Source organism: Polyodon spathula, chromosome 26 (assembly GCF_017654505.1).
Source record: "Polyodon spathula isolate WHYD16114869_AA chromosome 26, ASM1765450v1, whole genome shotgun sequence".
NCBI lineage: Eukaryota > Metazoa > Chordata > Actinopteri > Acipenseriformes > Polyodontidae > Polyodon > Polyodon spathula.
In genome coordinates this window covers 12,387,155-12,404,000 of record NC_054559.1, presented here as the reverse complement: position 1 = coordinate 12,404,000, position 16,846 = coordinate 12,387,155, and the positions used below count along the sequence as shown (strand labels likewise).

The 16,846-nt window shown below is 38.8% G+C and overlaps 2 protein-coding genes across 4 annotated transcripts in view; one reads left to right on the top strand and one right to left on the bottom strand.

The window, feature by feature from the left end:
* Positions 1-61: 61 nt before the first annotated feature.
* Positions 62-6,976, bottom strand: LOC121300644 (multidrug resistance-associated protein 1-like). The gene is made up of 11 exons (XM_041229280.1): positions 6,847-6,976; positions 4,506-4,682; positions 3,895-4,020; positions 3,463-3,600; positions 3,042-3,167; positions 2,868-2,929; positions 2,546-2,677; positions 1,499-1,729; positions 1,224-1,401; positions 628-789; positions 62-285 (listed from the first exon to the last, which is right to left on the bottom strand). Exons 1-11 carry the CDS (start codon positions 6,892-6,894, stop codon positions 79-81), a joined length of 1,587 nt encoding a protein of 528 aa, XP_041085214.1. The 5' UTR covers positions 6,895-6,976; the 3' UTR covers positions 62-78.
* An 8,935-nt stretch (positions 6,977-15,911) lies between these two features.
* Positions 15,912-16,846, top strand: part of LOC121300769 (myosin-11-like) — a 34,089-nt gene continuing 33,154 nt past the window's right edge. For all 3 annotated transcript variants that reach the window (XM_041229602.1, XM_041229601.1, XM_041229603.1), the window contains exon 1: positions 15,912-15,970. The gene's annotated coding sequence lies outside the window, so the exon portion shown is untranslated. The remainder of the gene's footprint in view (positions 15,971-16,846) is intronic.

Sequence of the window (16,846 nt, the reverse complement as noted above, 5' to 3'; positions counted from 1 at the left end):
ATTTAATCCTAAGCATACACTCCATCGCCATAAAAGATAACTGGGTCCAAATTACAGAAGATCTTAATATAGCTACCACTAAAACAGGACAGGGCTGTGTGCACTGAGTCTCTTTGGTGGTGTATTTCTGTCTTGTTTAAAAAGAGCTGCATTAAAATTATCTTCACAGAGATGAAGAGTAGAAAGCCTCACCTGGTAGGTCTTGGTCTTCATGGCCATCATTGCATTCACTGGCACCATCAGTACCATCACTGCCACACCTGCCAGCACAGAGGGGCCCAGATTCTAAACAGAGACACACACACTGAATAACACAAGCGTTTCAAATGCTACCGTACTTGCCACTTACCCTCCAACGATGCTTGCTATAAACCTTTAATACTGTTGCTTCAATATTAAGCTCTCAACACTTTCAATTGGCTTTTAGCTAAATTCCCAGCTGCTGTAGAAGCTAGTACGTAACTCTGTATTGGAACAACGCAATTCATAACGAATGCAATAATCATATTAAAAAATCCCACTGCAGAAGCCAGGCTCCCTTGCCCCTCCACATTTGATACTGTACCTCAGCTGTGATACCCAACACAGGAATTTTTATTTGTGGGGATTGGTTCCCCAGCTTCTTACCTGCCAAAGGAAGTAGAGAGCCAGGACCACCTGCAGAGGAGCTGACCAGATCATGTTGATGTAGGTCATCAGGTCCACAAGTCGCTGGGCATCCACCGACATCAGATTCACAATCTCCCCCACCGTGGAGGTGCGGCGGGCAGCATTAGTGATGATCAGAGCCTGAAAAAACGGGGACCAGAATTCACACCATTCCAATAGAGAACTGACAGAAGACCACACAGCATTCCTCAACTTAACACCATTGGCCGCACAGCTATTCTGATTGAAATCGCTTGCCTGCAGACACCCAGCAAACAGTCCCTTACTGCACTACAGGAAGCCTGCATTTCTGGACACTTCATATGGGATGGGTATTCTTTGACACTGTACAGGCCCTAATTAGCAAAGGCATTAGCAAAAACTCAGTTGCAGCTGTTCTGAACAATTCCTTGCTAGTTTTATACTGTTGTTTTATTACGCTCAGAAAATATGCCCCTGCACTGATTGATAAATAGGGATCCCTGTAAGGCTCACATGTTTACATCCCTTTCTGATACTAGCCCACACCTCCTTCTGGAGTGAATGAGGTCTTCTGTTTTGGCCTCGCAGCTCACCTTTCTGTAGACAGCCCCCACGATAGAGGTGCGCAGCCTCATGCCCGTCATGAAGCACACATGGAAGTATTTCTGCAGGATCAAAGTCTGCAGGCAGGCACAGATGAACAGCAGTGCCGTGTAGAAAAAGCCCTGCCAGTAGGGGGCACTGGAGTCCTTTACAAAGTGGATCAGCTGCCTGCCAAGGAAACAGGCAGGATAAGTATACAGCAGACAGAAGAGGCTACAAGGGATCTCAAAGTAAGCAGAAAACAGAAAAAAAGCCAAATGCTCACTTGAGAATCTCAGGCCCAACGAACATGAGGATGTCGTGCATGAACTTATAGAGGAAGCTGATCAAAAAGTAGGGGCCAAAGGTATGGCACATAGCCAGCAAGAGGGATGGCTCTCTGCCCTTCTGGGTTTTCTTCACTAGGAGGACCTCTGCCTCATCCACCGGCTGTTCGTTCTTCTCTCTGGCCTCCCTCTTGGCTGTATGCTTTGGAGAGTACACCAACTTTAATGGCCTGAGAAAGAGAGAGCGAGTGGGTTTCATTTGAACACTGCATGCCGATTGGATCTTTCATGTTAATGCTAGTGATAAAAGCGAACAGTACAGCTGTCTAGCCAGGACACCCTAAATTAGCAATCTCAAATTGTACCTTTTTGATGGTCATCAAAAGTTAAAAGTCGTCGAGTCTAAAACCGCAAAAACTGTCTCAATTCGGCAAGCGCATCTGATTGACATAAATGCTGTACAAGCTTTACTGAATGCATAAGATGCAACCTACTAAATTAACACTGTGTTAAACCTCCTGTTCATTTAATTCACATTTTCAACATTTCTGCTGAAGTTGTTCTTGCTAATTGTCCTCCCTCTTCCATAACTTTTTCAGAAACGCTCTTTCCAATAAACCTGTCTGCGACCCCATTTCATGCAGCTGGATCTGAAGTCTTAAAAGTAGCTATATTACCGCTTAACAGGCTCTTTAAAGATTCAATTACTAATACTGTACATGTATTTGTTTTGGTCTAAAACGGAAGTTAATTATATCTCTTCACACTGGGGAGTGTACATTATTATTATTATTATTATTATTATTATTATTATTGACCCACCCCAACTTGAAAAAACATTAACTCAATATGACCTTCACTTTGGTATTCAACATTTAAAATGCAAGCAACAGAATATGCTGATCAAACTGAAATATATTTTACTGACAATACAAAACACTGGCATACTAAAAAATAATGCAGAAAAAAAAAATGAAGCCAGCAAGGCAGGAACTCACAAATGTGCACAAAAATAAAAGCACTGCATTTGGTGTGGATTAACTGACCTCTTGATCTTTGCACACTCGCGCTGCCAGCTCCGAACCAGCTTGGCAACAACCCCCTGAGACTTGTCTTCCTCACTGAGGGACCAGAGGTCACGCTCCTCCAGGGGGCGCTTGTAGCCCAGAGTCATCAATCTGCAGAAACATGCACACACACCCCCAGCCACACATGAGAAGAAGAGACGAGAGGCAAGAAAACTGCAGATAACCATCATGTATTTGTATATTACAACTCCCAGTACTGAGATAAAGAAGTCTAAAATGCTCACTGGAAGACTGGTGGGAGGGAGTTCTCACTACTACTAAATTGAGGAACAAATCTTACCCAGTGATCCACCAGAACGTGATCTTAGACAGAAATGAAGCACTTAATTCTGGACAAGGGTTCTGCAAAAAAAAAAAAAAAAAAAAAAAAAAAAAAAAAAAAAGAAATATATTGTTTGTTCTGTTGTGGTTTTATTTGATAAAAACAATGTGCGTCTGTCTGTAGATTACTCACAGAGTCTTTCACAGCCTCAGAGAACAGTGGCATCTGGTCAGTGAGACAGGCGAGGGTCAGCTGGACCAGCAGGAGAAAGCAGTATGTATAAAAGGTGGTGTAGCGAAACACACTGACACTAGACACCTGCACGGCACAAAAAGAAAGACCGTTATTTCCACCATGACGACTGCTGGAGCCCAATTCCACTCAATTATTTTAGAAAAAAATTGCTTGGCAATTAGACTGACATGCTATAAACAGACCCAATTTTGAGCAGTACTGTTTTGAATGAGTTGATTTTCCAAGTTACCAGAGAGGTTAATTGATCAAAATAAATATTGATCCATATTTCCTGTTTATTATATCAACTTATACTCTTAAGAATGCTGCAAGCTCATATTGCACTGAATTGTACTGTAGCCCCCCAGCATCTCCTCACCTCACTGAGAGCCTGCCTGATCTTGGAGCAGAAAGTGACACCAGCACAGACCACCGCGATCAGCCAGAAAATCAGCATCACCCCAGAAGACTGGACCCCCTTAATCCTCTCATACTGTATGAGAAATACGGCCAGCAACTGACAGGGAAAAAACAATGTAATCAAAGACAATACAAAATCATATCGCAAAAGTCTACCAGGGGAAGCCATAATAATAGTACAGTAAATTTTATGTTAGATTTCCAAATGTCACATCTTTCAATTTGTTCAGTTTTTTGTTAAATGTATATGGAAAGCTACAAAGCGGTATGTAATTCAATATGTTAACTTAACATTATTCAGGTTTCATTCAATTTTATGAAGGGTGATGCAAAACTTTTGGCCATAGCTGTGCAGTTTAGTGCAATAAGACAAAAAACAAATCTCCCTTACCATTGTGACTCCCAGCAGCATGGGGCTGATCAAGTAGACGGGCGCTAGGGATGTACCGTGGCTTCTTTCCCAGAAAGAGTAGAAAGCATCTGCCCAGCAGATAATCCACAGCAAGAACCCAAAAACCTGCAGAATCAAAAGGTAATTTAAATTAGAACCAATCTGCATTGCAAGTATGTTTCAATATATTACTACAGGCTCTGATAATGTTATATGTGGCTGAAAGGGTCACCTGAACAGTTTGTGCACTGACAGTATCATTAGCACATGCTATAAAAGATCACAAAATTCTTGAAATTCTTAGTGCATTTCCAATATTGTGTGGGTAATGAGATTCTGACCATCCTATCTGCTTCCCTTTGTTCTACTGTTGCTAATTGTCATGTCCCATTGCTTTATGGTGTTTTATTTATTTATGAACTGTCAAGTCAATTGGATTTTGATCCACTCTGGATTTTCACATTTAAATTTTATTCCTATTAATTCTTTAAATGTATGCTGAAAGCTGCTGCAGCTTCTCAACATGTAGGAAACTGGTATGTGCGTGTTTGCATACAACAGTGGAGGTTTTCATGGCATGACAACTTTATATAAAAGTGGTAGATACTCACAGTTTTGGCCCTGATGAGATGGGACATGCGGATGTACCCACTACTTTGGCTGCGGAGGTATAGGCAATACAGGGGTGCACACACCCAGAGGTAGATACAGGGGACCCACACCAGCACTGTGTTCTGGAAACACTGGGTCAGGTCTGGGTTAGGAGTGTACCATGTCCGGTTCCAATCCTGCCAGGCAAAGGGACAGACAGAGATTCAATCCTACAGAATATTGCAAGCATAGATGGATCATAAATGATTACTGCAATATAAATACTTCAGAAAAACGTGAAGTAATTGAGAGCTGGATGGGTCGGATATTGATATTGTTTGGCAGACTTCACAACACGAAAAATACTCAGAACAACTCCAGCCAAAGCCAGGATACCCACATCTATCAAAAGGTTTACCTACCTTACAAAACAGGTCAAGCCTTCTCTACTGAAGCACCACTCCAGTTTCTCAGTGGATCTTAATTGACGAATCCCCTGGAACTGATCCTCTCCTCATATTTAATAAAGGCATTCCGAATATTTAGACTTGAATGCTTTTTTTAGACTTGAACGGAAAGTTTTATTTTAGTTCTTTATATTTTACAGAAAATAAAACTACAGAATGTAAAACACTCATGCTGGAGGTGGATAGAGAGCTTGGCGCTCTTACAAGACATTCCAATGTTCCAATATTATTATTATTCTCTTGCATGCCTTAACAATATGGGCAATGCCTGAGCCCGAGTCCTTTATCAAAATTTCTATCTACGGCACACATTAAAAGAGGAACAGCTAAGGTACAACCTACAGGGCTTGGGAGACAGTGTGGTCTAGTGGTTTGAACAGAGGGTCTTGGAGTTAGAGTGACCTAGGAGCAGAGGGACTGGAGGCTGTGTATCTGGCCTTGTTCAACACAAAGGTTTAATGACTATTGTCAAAAGGCGACACAGCACAGGCTGGGCAAATCCTATTTATTTCTAGCTTACGCTACTGTAGGTTTGCTTGCCAAAACTTCTGATGGGTAAGATGATGTTCATTTATTCGCTGCTGCTGCCAAAGCAGGCATTTGCATTGCATTATTTTAAAAGATATTGGCCAATATAAAGAAAAAGACAAGTTTAAAAAAGAAAAGATAATTCCCATGAATAAGCCTTGTAATCATTAACTGAAGTGTGGAAAGTAAAACTGCTTTACAAGTTGTAACTTTCAAGGGATACACAGGTATTCAATATGGGATTCTCAAACGGTACCTCGCTGGGCATGCCCAGCCACTCAGGACGTGATATTCGGCCAAAAGCAACGTTTTTAAATGCAACAACACATAATATATACATGTAGCAGGCAGCCCGTTTCTGGTGAAAATGCCAAGTCATGCTGACTGGTGACGTCAGCGTTTAATTTTTTTTTCTTAATTTATTTACATGACAAATCAACCCAATGCCTTGAATAACTAGGTCAGCTGCAGATAGTCGGTACTGTTGCTCACTGAACTACTACATTACATTACACAACATGATTGTCATTACATTTTATTAAACTTCACATTTGTTACAATTTGCCCAATGTACTGTACGCTCACATTTAACTTGCGGTCTGTATATTATTTTCATTTAAAATAACACAAAGACCATTCTACGTTGTGATTAGGGGGCTTATGACTTATGGTGTTTTAACACGACTTATTATTTTACAATTTCAACGGATACCTGTTAAGCCACTAGTGTCTCAATCACAACTGAGAAACGTGTGTTTCTACTAAAACTAATTTAAACTGACGTGTTTTTTTTTCTTTCTTTCTGTGAAGCAACTCAATGGGCTTTCATATCGACCAAGCCTTCATTTTTCATTCACAAGCATTAAAGTAGAAACGAGATCGCAACGTGTTAATAATAATGATCTTTATTAAAAGCTTGAATGAAAAAATAAAGTATTTTATGCTGGACACACTTTATTACAATCGTTAGGCGTAACTGTATTGAAATAAATGATACCGAGGCGTCGCTTCTGCTTTTAAAGAAGACAAGACTGAACAGCACATTTACTTGCAACAGTAAATTACATCACTTTTAATGTAAATCAGTTGTGATTGAGATACACGAATGGCTAAGGCATCAATTAAATTTTTTTAAGGAGAGTAGAAAAGTCGTTATAAAACACCGAAAACCTGAAGCCCTATTTAATATATGATAAGGTTTAAATGTAAACGAAACTAAGAGTGATGAAGTGCTTTGCCGGTAAGTCCGCAGGCACAAGCGCCTGACTGGGTACTGCCTTGAGTTCGGCATGGCCTGCGGCGTAATGTTGTTAAAACACACAAACAAAATGAGCTGTTAGAATAAATAAACCAGGGAAGCACTTACCCAGAATGGATCGGAACCGTTGTGACTGCAAAAGCCATCGAGCCCCATTAACCACAATGCTATGTCTGTCTTAAAAGCTATACATAAAGTGAAATGTCATGCTACTTCCGTTTCCTGAGTGTGAGTGTGTGTGTGTGATAGCAGCATTGACTCGGGGCGGCATGGGGGCTGTGCTAATATGCACTTTAGTCATACCCGGTACTTACTCAAAATGCGCATTGTTTAAAACATAAGTTAACACATTTTGAACCATGTTGGCCATCTCTAGCAGCTAAAATAGAGGGTTGCCAGATTTCTGACAGAACAGCAACCACGTTTTTCAATACAAGACCAAAATAAGCCCAACTATTATACGCCACTCAGGTTACACCTCAGGAAATTATTTTTAAAGACCACCCTTAAAAGCCTGCTGACCTTACAAAGGTACCACCGAATGTTCCTGTCAGGACACTACACTCTGATTAGCTATCATATTATTAATAAAACAATGAATAATCCTCTCCCAACACCGAAACCCTAAAAATAAGGTCAGTGTCCTATACTGCAGCCATTACACATCTAAAGTAGTTCATGTTTGGCAGTGAATAAGGGGTTTTGGACAGGAGGTGCTGACTTCTTCAGTTGTCCTGACAGGAGCATTTTGTGGTACCTTTGTAGCTCTGGTAAAGCCTTGACTCTTCCCAAGAGTACATCACTGCAGAACGAAGGCTTGCACAGAGCAGCTTTCTCAGGAAGCTCACGTAGGGTAGAGCTGCGTGCCCAACCCGCTTCATTCACCATCTACCATTTGACCACAAGGGTGTAGGGAGGAGAGGAACCTTAGGTTTAGGGTTAGGTTATTATTGTGAAATACCCGTAGTTTTAGTACCTAAATTCATCACTGTTACCATGTGATCGGTCTGTAGCGTAAAATTTTGACGTCTATTGCAAACTGCGCACACAGCTCTACCCTGTGCGAGTCTGCGGTCTGCAGCAATACTATTTGTACAAAATCTGTACATGAGCATCAGCATTTTATGATGCAAAAAAAAAAACAAACAAAAAAAAAACAGTCGAGTATATGAACTCGGTGTCCTCATAGCTAGTTACGGCCATGCTATAATAGTTGATTACGTCGTCTCCCAAAGGTAACGAGTGCATCGTTTTTCCCCACCTCGTCAGCATCAAAGGAGACGCTCGAGTCAGTCCTGGGACAGCTCAAAGCCCGAATGCTTGCATAGGGAGGACCCTAGTAGTGCTAGCAGTTGTATTGTTTATATCCGAAATTTAATTTCACTTCAGTTAGAAATATTAGGTTTACAGTGCAGTCTTTTTTTACAATGTGTTTTTAACAGATATTCCAAAGGACAGACATCGCACTGTTTCTGTTGAACAGGATTAAAGAAAGGCATGCATGTTGGAAGTCAGTTGAAACCATGCGATTCTGTATGCGCACCAATGTTTCCACTGTTGTACTTTAAATGCAGTAACATTCAATATGTTTACAAATTTAATAAAGTGACTTTTGCCTGAATTTAAAGGTTATTACCACTCTATTTTAGTGGAGTGTATTTTGTACTTGTAATGTACAGTTTTTTTCCAGCAGATGGTGTAGTTAGAACTCCTTTACAATCTTTCTTTGCAAGCTAGCTGCTGTTCTCTAAGCACCGAATTTGTTCTACTAACCAAAATGTATTGTATCCTGCAGCATTTAATTTTTTACATTTTTTTTTTATATAGAAGTTCCTACAGTTGTATGTTTTCCAAAAGATTCATTTCCTAAATCTGGATATATATTTTTTTTAAAAGGGGGAGTTAAAATTTTGTTTTTAAAGCCTGCTAGATGCAGGATGAGACTCCTTTCCTCTGGAGGGAGTGACAGGTTGTGAAATGCAGTGTCACTTCAAGAGGGGGAAGTGTGGCAGCTTCCAACTTTAGAAGAAAAAAGGTTGGTTTATCATCGTAAAATTAAAAATGCATTTAATTTTAACACACACACACACACACAAAATTATAATCCCCAAATGAGTAGTGTTCATTTGATTTTGGAATTGTGAATTTAATATAGAGTGTTAAAGCAGTTCCCTGTGTATTATTCTCCTTTGTTTTTTAGTTTCTCTAATGCTTTCTTGATTTGCAGTAACTCCTGAATGAGTTGATGGAACGGACTGTGTTTCTGAATGTGGGTCGAGGGTTTGGTTTGACACTTTTTGAGGAACCATTAGAAGGAGTAGAAATTATTTTTGTTCACAAAAACACATTTCTAGCTGCAGTTCATTTTCATACAGGGTAATGGTACTATAATAAATATATGAAGATATAAACAATATTCTCTGACCTAAACTGTATTTTTAAATTACCATGCATTAAAATAACAGGAAACGTACTGGGAATATTTCAGACAACACAGTCAGCTAATTTCCAGGAATGGAGATGCATAAAATTCACCCCCCTTCCTCCATAACTTTTGCCAGATGTCTTTGCAAAGTTGCAAAGCAAAACTGTATAAGGGCAACTACCACTGCTGTTAATATTTAAATAAAATGCTGGAAATAGTCTCCAGATCACTTCTTCCAGTCACCAACATGATTTATAATGGCTTTGCACACACAGTCGCTGAAGCTCACCGTCAGAAGTAAAGTTGTGATCTTTTCTAGCACACACTAATGTTCTGCAGGATCATCTCAGGCTGAAGCGAAGCAGCGTGCCAGCAGCAGGCTTGTCTGTGTGGCACTTCTAGAAAGAAAGAAAATAAAAACACAAACCCACAGCTCCTTTACCTACAGCACCAGAACTTGAGGTAAAAAAAGTTTGAACGTCTAAAAAATAGACATAAAGAATGTTCTCAATAAGCCGGAGCTGCTCTGCTCCCACGACCCCTTCGGTTTTTTTCTTCCCCCTCTCCAGAGAGAATGTATAGTACTATTTTTATTTCAGCCTCATTGAGACAGAGATACAGCTGTAACAGATGAAGCCTCAGCTTATCAAACTTTTCCAAACATGAAAGGTAAACAGCAACATCCTGCTAAGACTGCTGTCGGTTCCTTACAAACCACCAATAAATCCTTTGGACTTTAACCCATAAGAACATAAGAACATAAGAAAGTTTACAAACGAGAGGAGGCCATTCAGCCCATCTTGCTTGTTTGGTTGTTAGTAGCTTATTGATCCCAGAATCTCATCAAGCAGCTTCTTGAAGGATCCCAGGGTGTCAGCTTCAACAACATTACTGGGGAGTTGATTCCAGACCCTCAAAATTCTCTGTGTAAAAAAGTGCCTCCTATTTTCTGTTCTGAATGCCCCTTTGTCTAATCTCCATTTGTGACCCCTGGTCCTTGTTTCTTTTTTCAGGCTGAAAAAGTCCCTTGGGTCGACACTGTCAATACCTTTTAGAATTTTCAATGCTTGAATTAGGTCGCCATGTAGTCTTCTTTGTTCAAGACTGAACAGATTCAATTCTTTTAGCCTGTCTGCATATGACATGCCTTTTAAGCCCGGAATAATTTTGGTCGCTCTTCTTTGCACTCTTTCTAGAGCAGCAATATCTTTTTTATAGCGAGGTGACCAAGACTGCACACAATATTCAAGATGAGGTCTTACTAGTGCATTGTACAGTTTTAACATTACTTCCCTTGATTTAAATTCAACACTTTTCACAATGTATCCAAGCATCTTGTTAGCCTTTTTTATAGCTTCTCCACATTGTCTAGATGAAGACATTTCTGAGTCAACAAAAACTCCTAGGTCTTTTTCATAGATTCCTTCTCCAATTTCAGTATCTCCCATATGATATTTATAATGTACATTTTTATTTCCTGCGTGCAGTACCTTACACTTTTCTCTATTAAATGTAATTTGCCATGTGTCTGCCCAGTTCTGAATCTTGTCTAGATCATTTTGAATGACCTTTGCTGCTACAACAGTGTTTGCCACTCCTCCTACTTTTGTGTCGTCTGCAAATTTAACAAGTTTGCTTACTATACCAGAATCTAAATCATTAATGTAGATTAGGAATAGCAGAGGACCTAATACTGATCCCTGTGGTACACCGCTGGTTACCACACTCCATTCTGAGGTTTTTCCTCTAATCAGTACTTTCTGTTTTCTACATGTTAACCACTCCCTAATCCATGTACATGTGTTTCCTTGAATTCCAACTGCGTTCAGTTTGAGAATTAATCTTTTGTGCGGGACTTTGTCAAAAGCTTTTTGGAAATCCAAATAAACCACGTCATATGCTTTGCAATTATCCATTATCGACTCCCAAGTGTACTCACAATGCCGAATGAGTGTTCAACCCACTTTAGTCTGTCAGTATATGAATTACAGTATCTCTTTTCTCCATTCTGTTTCATGAATTGCTGTGCACTACAGTGAAACTGATCCACACAGCAGCAAGATGGTCTGAGGAACAGCTGCACTAAAGCTTAGAGAAATAATTCAGTGCCTGTACTGATGTTGTTAGAGGCTGTATTGAAAACAATAAGGAATGAGTCATTATGTGTATTTTGGACACAGTTTTACTAACACAACATTATAATGACACATCATTAGGTTTTGTACATGTTGTTATTGGATCATCTCTGTAAATAAAATGTCAAAAAATATAGCTATATCTGAGCTGAACTCATTTTCTTTCATATAAAAAATGATAGATTATCATAACAACAGTCAAATTGCAGATCAGCCGCACTTAAGATAATTCTCTTTACTGTCCAATTTTGAAAGAACACTCCATGATAATTCTAACACAACTGACTAGAGAGCCGAGTTTTAGATTTATAAAAAGGTTTGCTGCGGATGGGAGATTAATAAAATGACCACTTAACAATTCAAATGCCTTGTGCGATGCTGAAGTCATGTCAATTCGCATTAGCGTACAAAAAGTCTTTTTTTTTATTCTGCGCTTAGATTAGAAACAAAATTCATTCCACTGGGGTTAGAGAGATCCAGAAATATAAAGGAGTTTAAATCGATAGATTGTACCTTAAATGGGACTCACAGTTCTGATGGTTTAAATATTTGCATGTTAAAGAATTTTAACAACCTATAAATGACAATTTTGCTACTTTCTACCCCCAGCTTTTCCATTTGAATGGAAAAAGACAGGAGGTGTGGCATTGGAAAATATCATGTGTAAATTCTTCCCAAATAGAGGATCTGAGGGCTGCTGATGAGAGAGAGAGAAAGAGAGAGAGAGAGAGAGAGAGAGAGAGAGAGAGAGAGAGAGAGAGAGAGAGAGAGAGAGAGAGAGAGATTACAGTTTAACCCTGTGTCACATTGTGTAGGCGTGGAATCAAATAATTCATATTTTTGGTTGGAAAGCCCCTTTGTGGGTTAAAATGTTTTTTCACCTCAAAATGCAATACATTTACAATAGTTTGCCAGTATGCATTGATTTGTAATACCGTTTTTATGCCAAAGCAGGAAAATGTTTCCACTGTTCTCACAACTGAAGATTATTGGATAAAAGGCATAATACATTTAGACATACATAGATATATATACATAATGTAACAGTTTATTTTTATTCTATTAGGTGCACGTGAAGTGGCACTGACTAGTAAGTCACAGTGCACAGTGCATGAGAGCTTCCCCCTCGCACTTCAATCCTAACCTGAACACTCCCTGCTTTTCTGTCCTGGGCCTCTCTCAAGCAAAGACAAACAATTGTGTGACTTTTGATTGCTGATTGAAGGCTGGTTAGAGACCATCAGACTCATGTCACTAAACCGAGTTTCTTGGCTCCAGAGGTGTAGTGTACAACAAACCAATGCATTATCCTACTGTACTCTGTTGAAGGTGTACTGTCAGAAAACCCCGGCTAAACAGCCTTCTCTAGGAATGTGATGCCCAAGCTGGGCTGGCTTCACCAAATATGAAATTAAAGGAATTTTTGCGGGATGGATTAAAGGTAAAATGTGTTTAAATACAATGCGGTATTTCATGAGGTAGTGTTACAGTTGCATTACTATTTGTAGATGTAAACAAGTTATCAAAGAGAACCACTGCACCTACATCAAATACATTAATCTATTCAAAATTCATATAAAACAGTTTAGCCAATTATAGCCAAATGCATTCCAAAAAGCTTATAGAAGGTAGGAGTGAAAGATAAATGTTTGGAAAAGATTCATGAAACGTCAAGCTAGTCATTGTCTTCTCCAAGACACTATGGACAGACAGATAGTGGGACATGATCAGTGCATAACCTTAAATCTAAAACGAAAATGCTTATTTTACAACTTCAATATCACACTGTAGAAGAGGCAGATAGAGAAATACTGTAGAAGAGGCAGATAGAGAAATCCAGCTAGACAGACATTATATACTTTGTATGCGTCAGTTAGAATCAACCCTGGCCTCTACTGTTCTTGATATATCGCAGTTAAATTAATTTTCCAATCCTTCGAGCTATGTAAGTACACAGTGAAGGGAATGCATGCCTGCTGCCTCCATGCTTGTTGAACAATTTGTTTTAATGATCTCCATGCAGTTACACCATATTTAGTCAGCTTCCCAAGTCTCTTGGGTTAAAAACTCCAAATTGGGAATGCTGGAGGGATTCCTCAGAGACTCTGCTGCCCTTATATGGCAAGCTAGAAGCCCCCTTGCCCACAGACAGCACTGCAGCTTCCTTGCACCGCATTGTCCTGATCTTGATGAGGACCAGAGGCACTCTTGGATTTCCATTTACACCCGCCCCCTATTCAATTCTCTTATGAAGAATTTCCCTTTCAAAGCACATACCTATCTCTCTCTCGGGCTGAAAAACAAAACACCCTGCCCGTGATTTAGAACAGAAAATAGGAGCTCTGGCCTTATATAGAAAACTCAGGGTTGCAGTGGGTCTAGTTCCATAAGAGCTACAAGTGAAGATTGAGGACTGGGATTCTTATGGGCATAAATAGCCCCAGGTAGGAGATTCTCTTCAGATGTTTGTTTCAAAGGACACCACCCTAGTAGGAGTGGAAGGGATTCCACAGTAATAAACTGCTAAGCTGTTCCTGTAACTTTATAAGCAGTAAACAGCTAAGTAAAGGCTGCCCTAAGATGAGCAATTAAACAGTTTCTTAAACTAGACAGAGATGCAGTTGTATCTTTCTTTCTTAGACATTGCAACAATGGAACTGGAACTCAGCGTGAACAATAGCCATCAATGCAATGATACTTGTTAAGTTGCTCATTGTTCTTTTCCATGCCATCAGTGCGAGGCGACCTGACCAGGTGTTTTATACTGGACCCAAGCCCTTACAAGATGTAATGACCATGTTCTTCAGTTTGCGGTGGAATGTATTTTTATTTTAACTTTAACACATGAAAGCCCTTTACTCTCACTCTGTGTGTGATCTTCTATATGTGGGTTTTCACCATGTAGAGGCCAGAAAAAAACTTATCAGAATATATAAATAACACACACTGTTATTTTCAGCACCAGAGAATGAATAATCTAAAAATACACATTTTGCATCATTATTTTCTACCATTATTAACATTGTTACCAAAATCATTCCCACCTTCAGTATCAATTCAGACAGACGTCAGCAAAATTATTACTCTGTCTTTCCACTGGTTCATCAATAAGAATTCAGTTCTAATGTCTCATTAAGACCATTGGGTTCAACCGAATTTAACGTGTGTATCCAAAAGGCATCCCTTCTTAATAGTTGTTTTACACTATTGCCACCACTTATGAATATTGTTACCTTTTCCACCCCTATAAATTTAAGGCTCGATGAAGAGCTGTGATTTAGTGCTTTGTATGCCTTGCTATTGCATAGTCCATATTGTTATTCCTTATCGTTTGTTCCAGATAAATGAGACCACAAAGGCTTTTCAGCATACCAAGAATATATGTGGAATTACAGTTAATGAAACATTTTATGGGAAATCTACGTCCAGAATTTGGGTGCTTAAAATATTTGATATGTGTTAGAACAGTGAACATATCTACCACATCAATAATTACCATGTATATCAATAGATATATTGAACCAATTAACTGTATCTGTTGGTGCTTTACACATAGAGGAAACCAATTTGTCTTTCTTATTTCTTCCTCTTCTAAACCCGATTTCTCGTGAAGGGGTGGATTTATGGTTTTTTTTTTTTTTTAATGTCATTAGAGAAATGATTAAACTCTGTAACAAAAGAAACACTGTCAGAATGTAATACATTCTCTTCAGAGCTGTATTAATCACGTGTCTATTGTAGCCTCTGTCCCAAAAGCAGCTCTGCATCCCTGCGGCTTTAGTTTGAAAATCAGAATTTTTGTTACAAATTTGTTTTACGAACGGTCGTAATTTAAAGGGTCTGTAGGAGTGTGCTGCCATACTGGTTTCTGGTACTGGGGACAAATGTATACTACATATAATATACAGCTCTATATATATATATATATATATATATATATATTATATATATATATATATATATATATATATGCACAAATGTTTATATATAAGAATTTTATTATTTTTATATGGTGAACATCTAAATATACTTTATTGCTAAAACATAATAAGATATGAACTGTAGTTATTTAAAATAAACTTTTTCTGATGTCAGCTTTTACCTGTTCATTACCATGTATTGGTTTCGATAAAATACACAATGCACTTCACCCTTGTGGTATATCAAGTCACATAACTGGAAGTCCAGTCTCGATCTTCCAGTATGCCGACCATAGCATAGCCACTGTACAGTGTTTTAAACGTCCTTCACCACTAAGCATTTAATCTTTGTGAAGAGTTTCACAGCCAACAATATCTACAGTATCGGGTTGAAAGGGAATTTTTAATAAGTGGGTTCCAAATAATCCAATTGATTCTGTAATTTTTTTAAAAATGTTTTTGTTGTAGATTTCTGCCAGGATAAAATCAATGAGTTAGACAAGCCTACTCTATACAGATCAGCCCTCACACACACACACTGCACTGCACTGCACTGCACTGCACTGCACTGTACTGGAGAGAGAGAGCAGCAGTGAAAAAGGGAGGGACTATCCCCCTCAGCCCTCCCTACTATTGGGTGGCTCTGTTTAAATACTCTGTTAAAAGCTGGAGATGTTAATTTGGACTGTTCTTCTGTGGAATACCCCACAAGCTCAGGACTCCAATCAAGCTTCAATAGACAAGCAACCCTTGTGAGTATACACCCTATCTCTCACTCGGTGGGCCACTAGTCCTCTAAACATTTTTTTGTAACAAAATGATCATTCTTTTAAACTTTTTTAAACATGCTCCTCAGATCAGTAATATAAAGTAAAGTGTACGCTAAAATGTTTCTTACTGGTTTTGTGACATAGTTCAATGGATTATTTCCTTTTGGAAGCAAAAATAAACTTTGCACTTGCTCTTTTCTTTCTTTACAATGCAGATAGACAGTTCATTCTAGCAGATCCTCATGCAACTTTTACAAGTCATATCTAACTGCAATTTCTTTGGGGTTGCAAACAAAAGATCTATCTTCTTTAATCCATTTGTTAAAAAAATGAGTATATTGATTTTTTTTTTTTTAATGCATACACATTAGCAACAGCGACAATGTAGTTTAAAGGTCTTTCTAATTAGATGCTGTATCACTGTAGCAAAGGGGGTCTATATGCTTTGTCTGTGCTCTGCAGATAGAATGCAGGCTAAAGATAGTATACTGACATGGTTTGAATGTGTCAGTTTGATAAATATTTTTGCTAGCTGCTGGTTTGTAATAGTGTCAAGAGATTTAAAAACTTTTACTTTATGTCTGGCAACCTAAAGTCTAGCATTGCAGGGGTCTCAATCAAGCCATTGCCTTGCAGGCATTTGGCATCAGCAGATAACTCTGATATGTATTAAATTAGGCTAACTGGAATTGTATTTCATGGCAATTTAACATCGTGGTCCTCTGTGTTCATGTTAAAAGCATGTTCATTTTTTATGTATGTGTTTGACAAGAAATTCCCAGGATAACATACTAATTAAAGGGAGTATAAGTACACATGAATTGTTTTGTACAGTACTACTTTTCCGACTGAAAATAT

Excerpts from the sequence above, each read along its gene's own strand:
- LOC121300644 (XM_041229280.1), bottom strand. The coding sequence starts at position 6,894 with ATGGGGCTCGATGGCTTTTGCAGTCACAACGGTTCCGATCCATTCTGG. Across the intron at positions 790-1,223 it reads TGGGGGCTGTCTACAGAAAG|GCTCTGATCATCACTAATGC; the intron begins GTGAGCTGCGAG and ends CCGTTTTTTCAG. Across the intron at positions 286-627 it reads CTCTCTACTTCCTTTGGCAG|AATCTGGGCCCCTCTGTGCT; the intron begins GTAAGAAGCTGG and ends GTCTCTGTTTAG.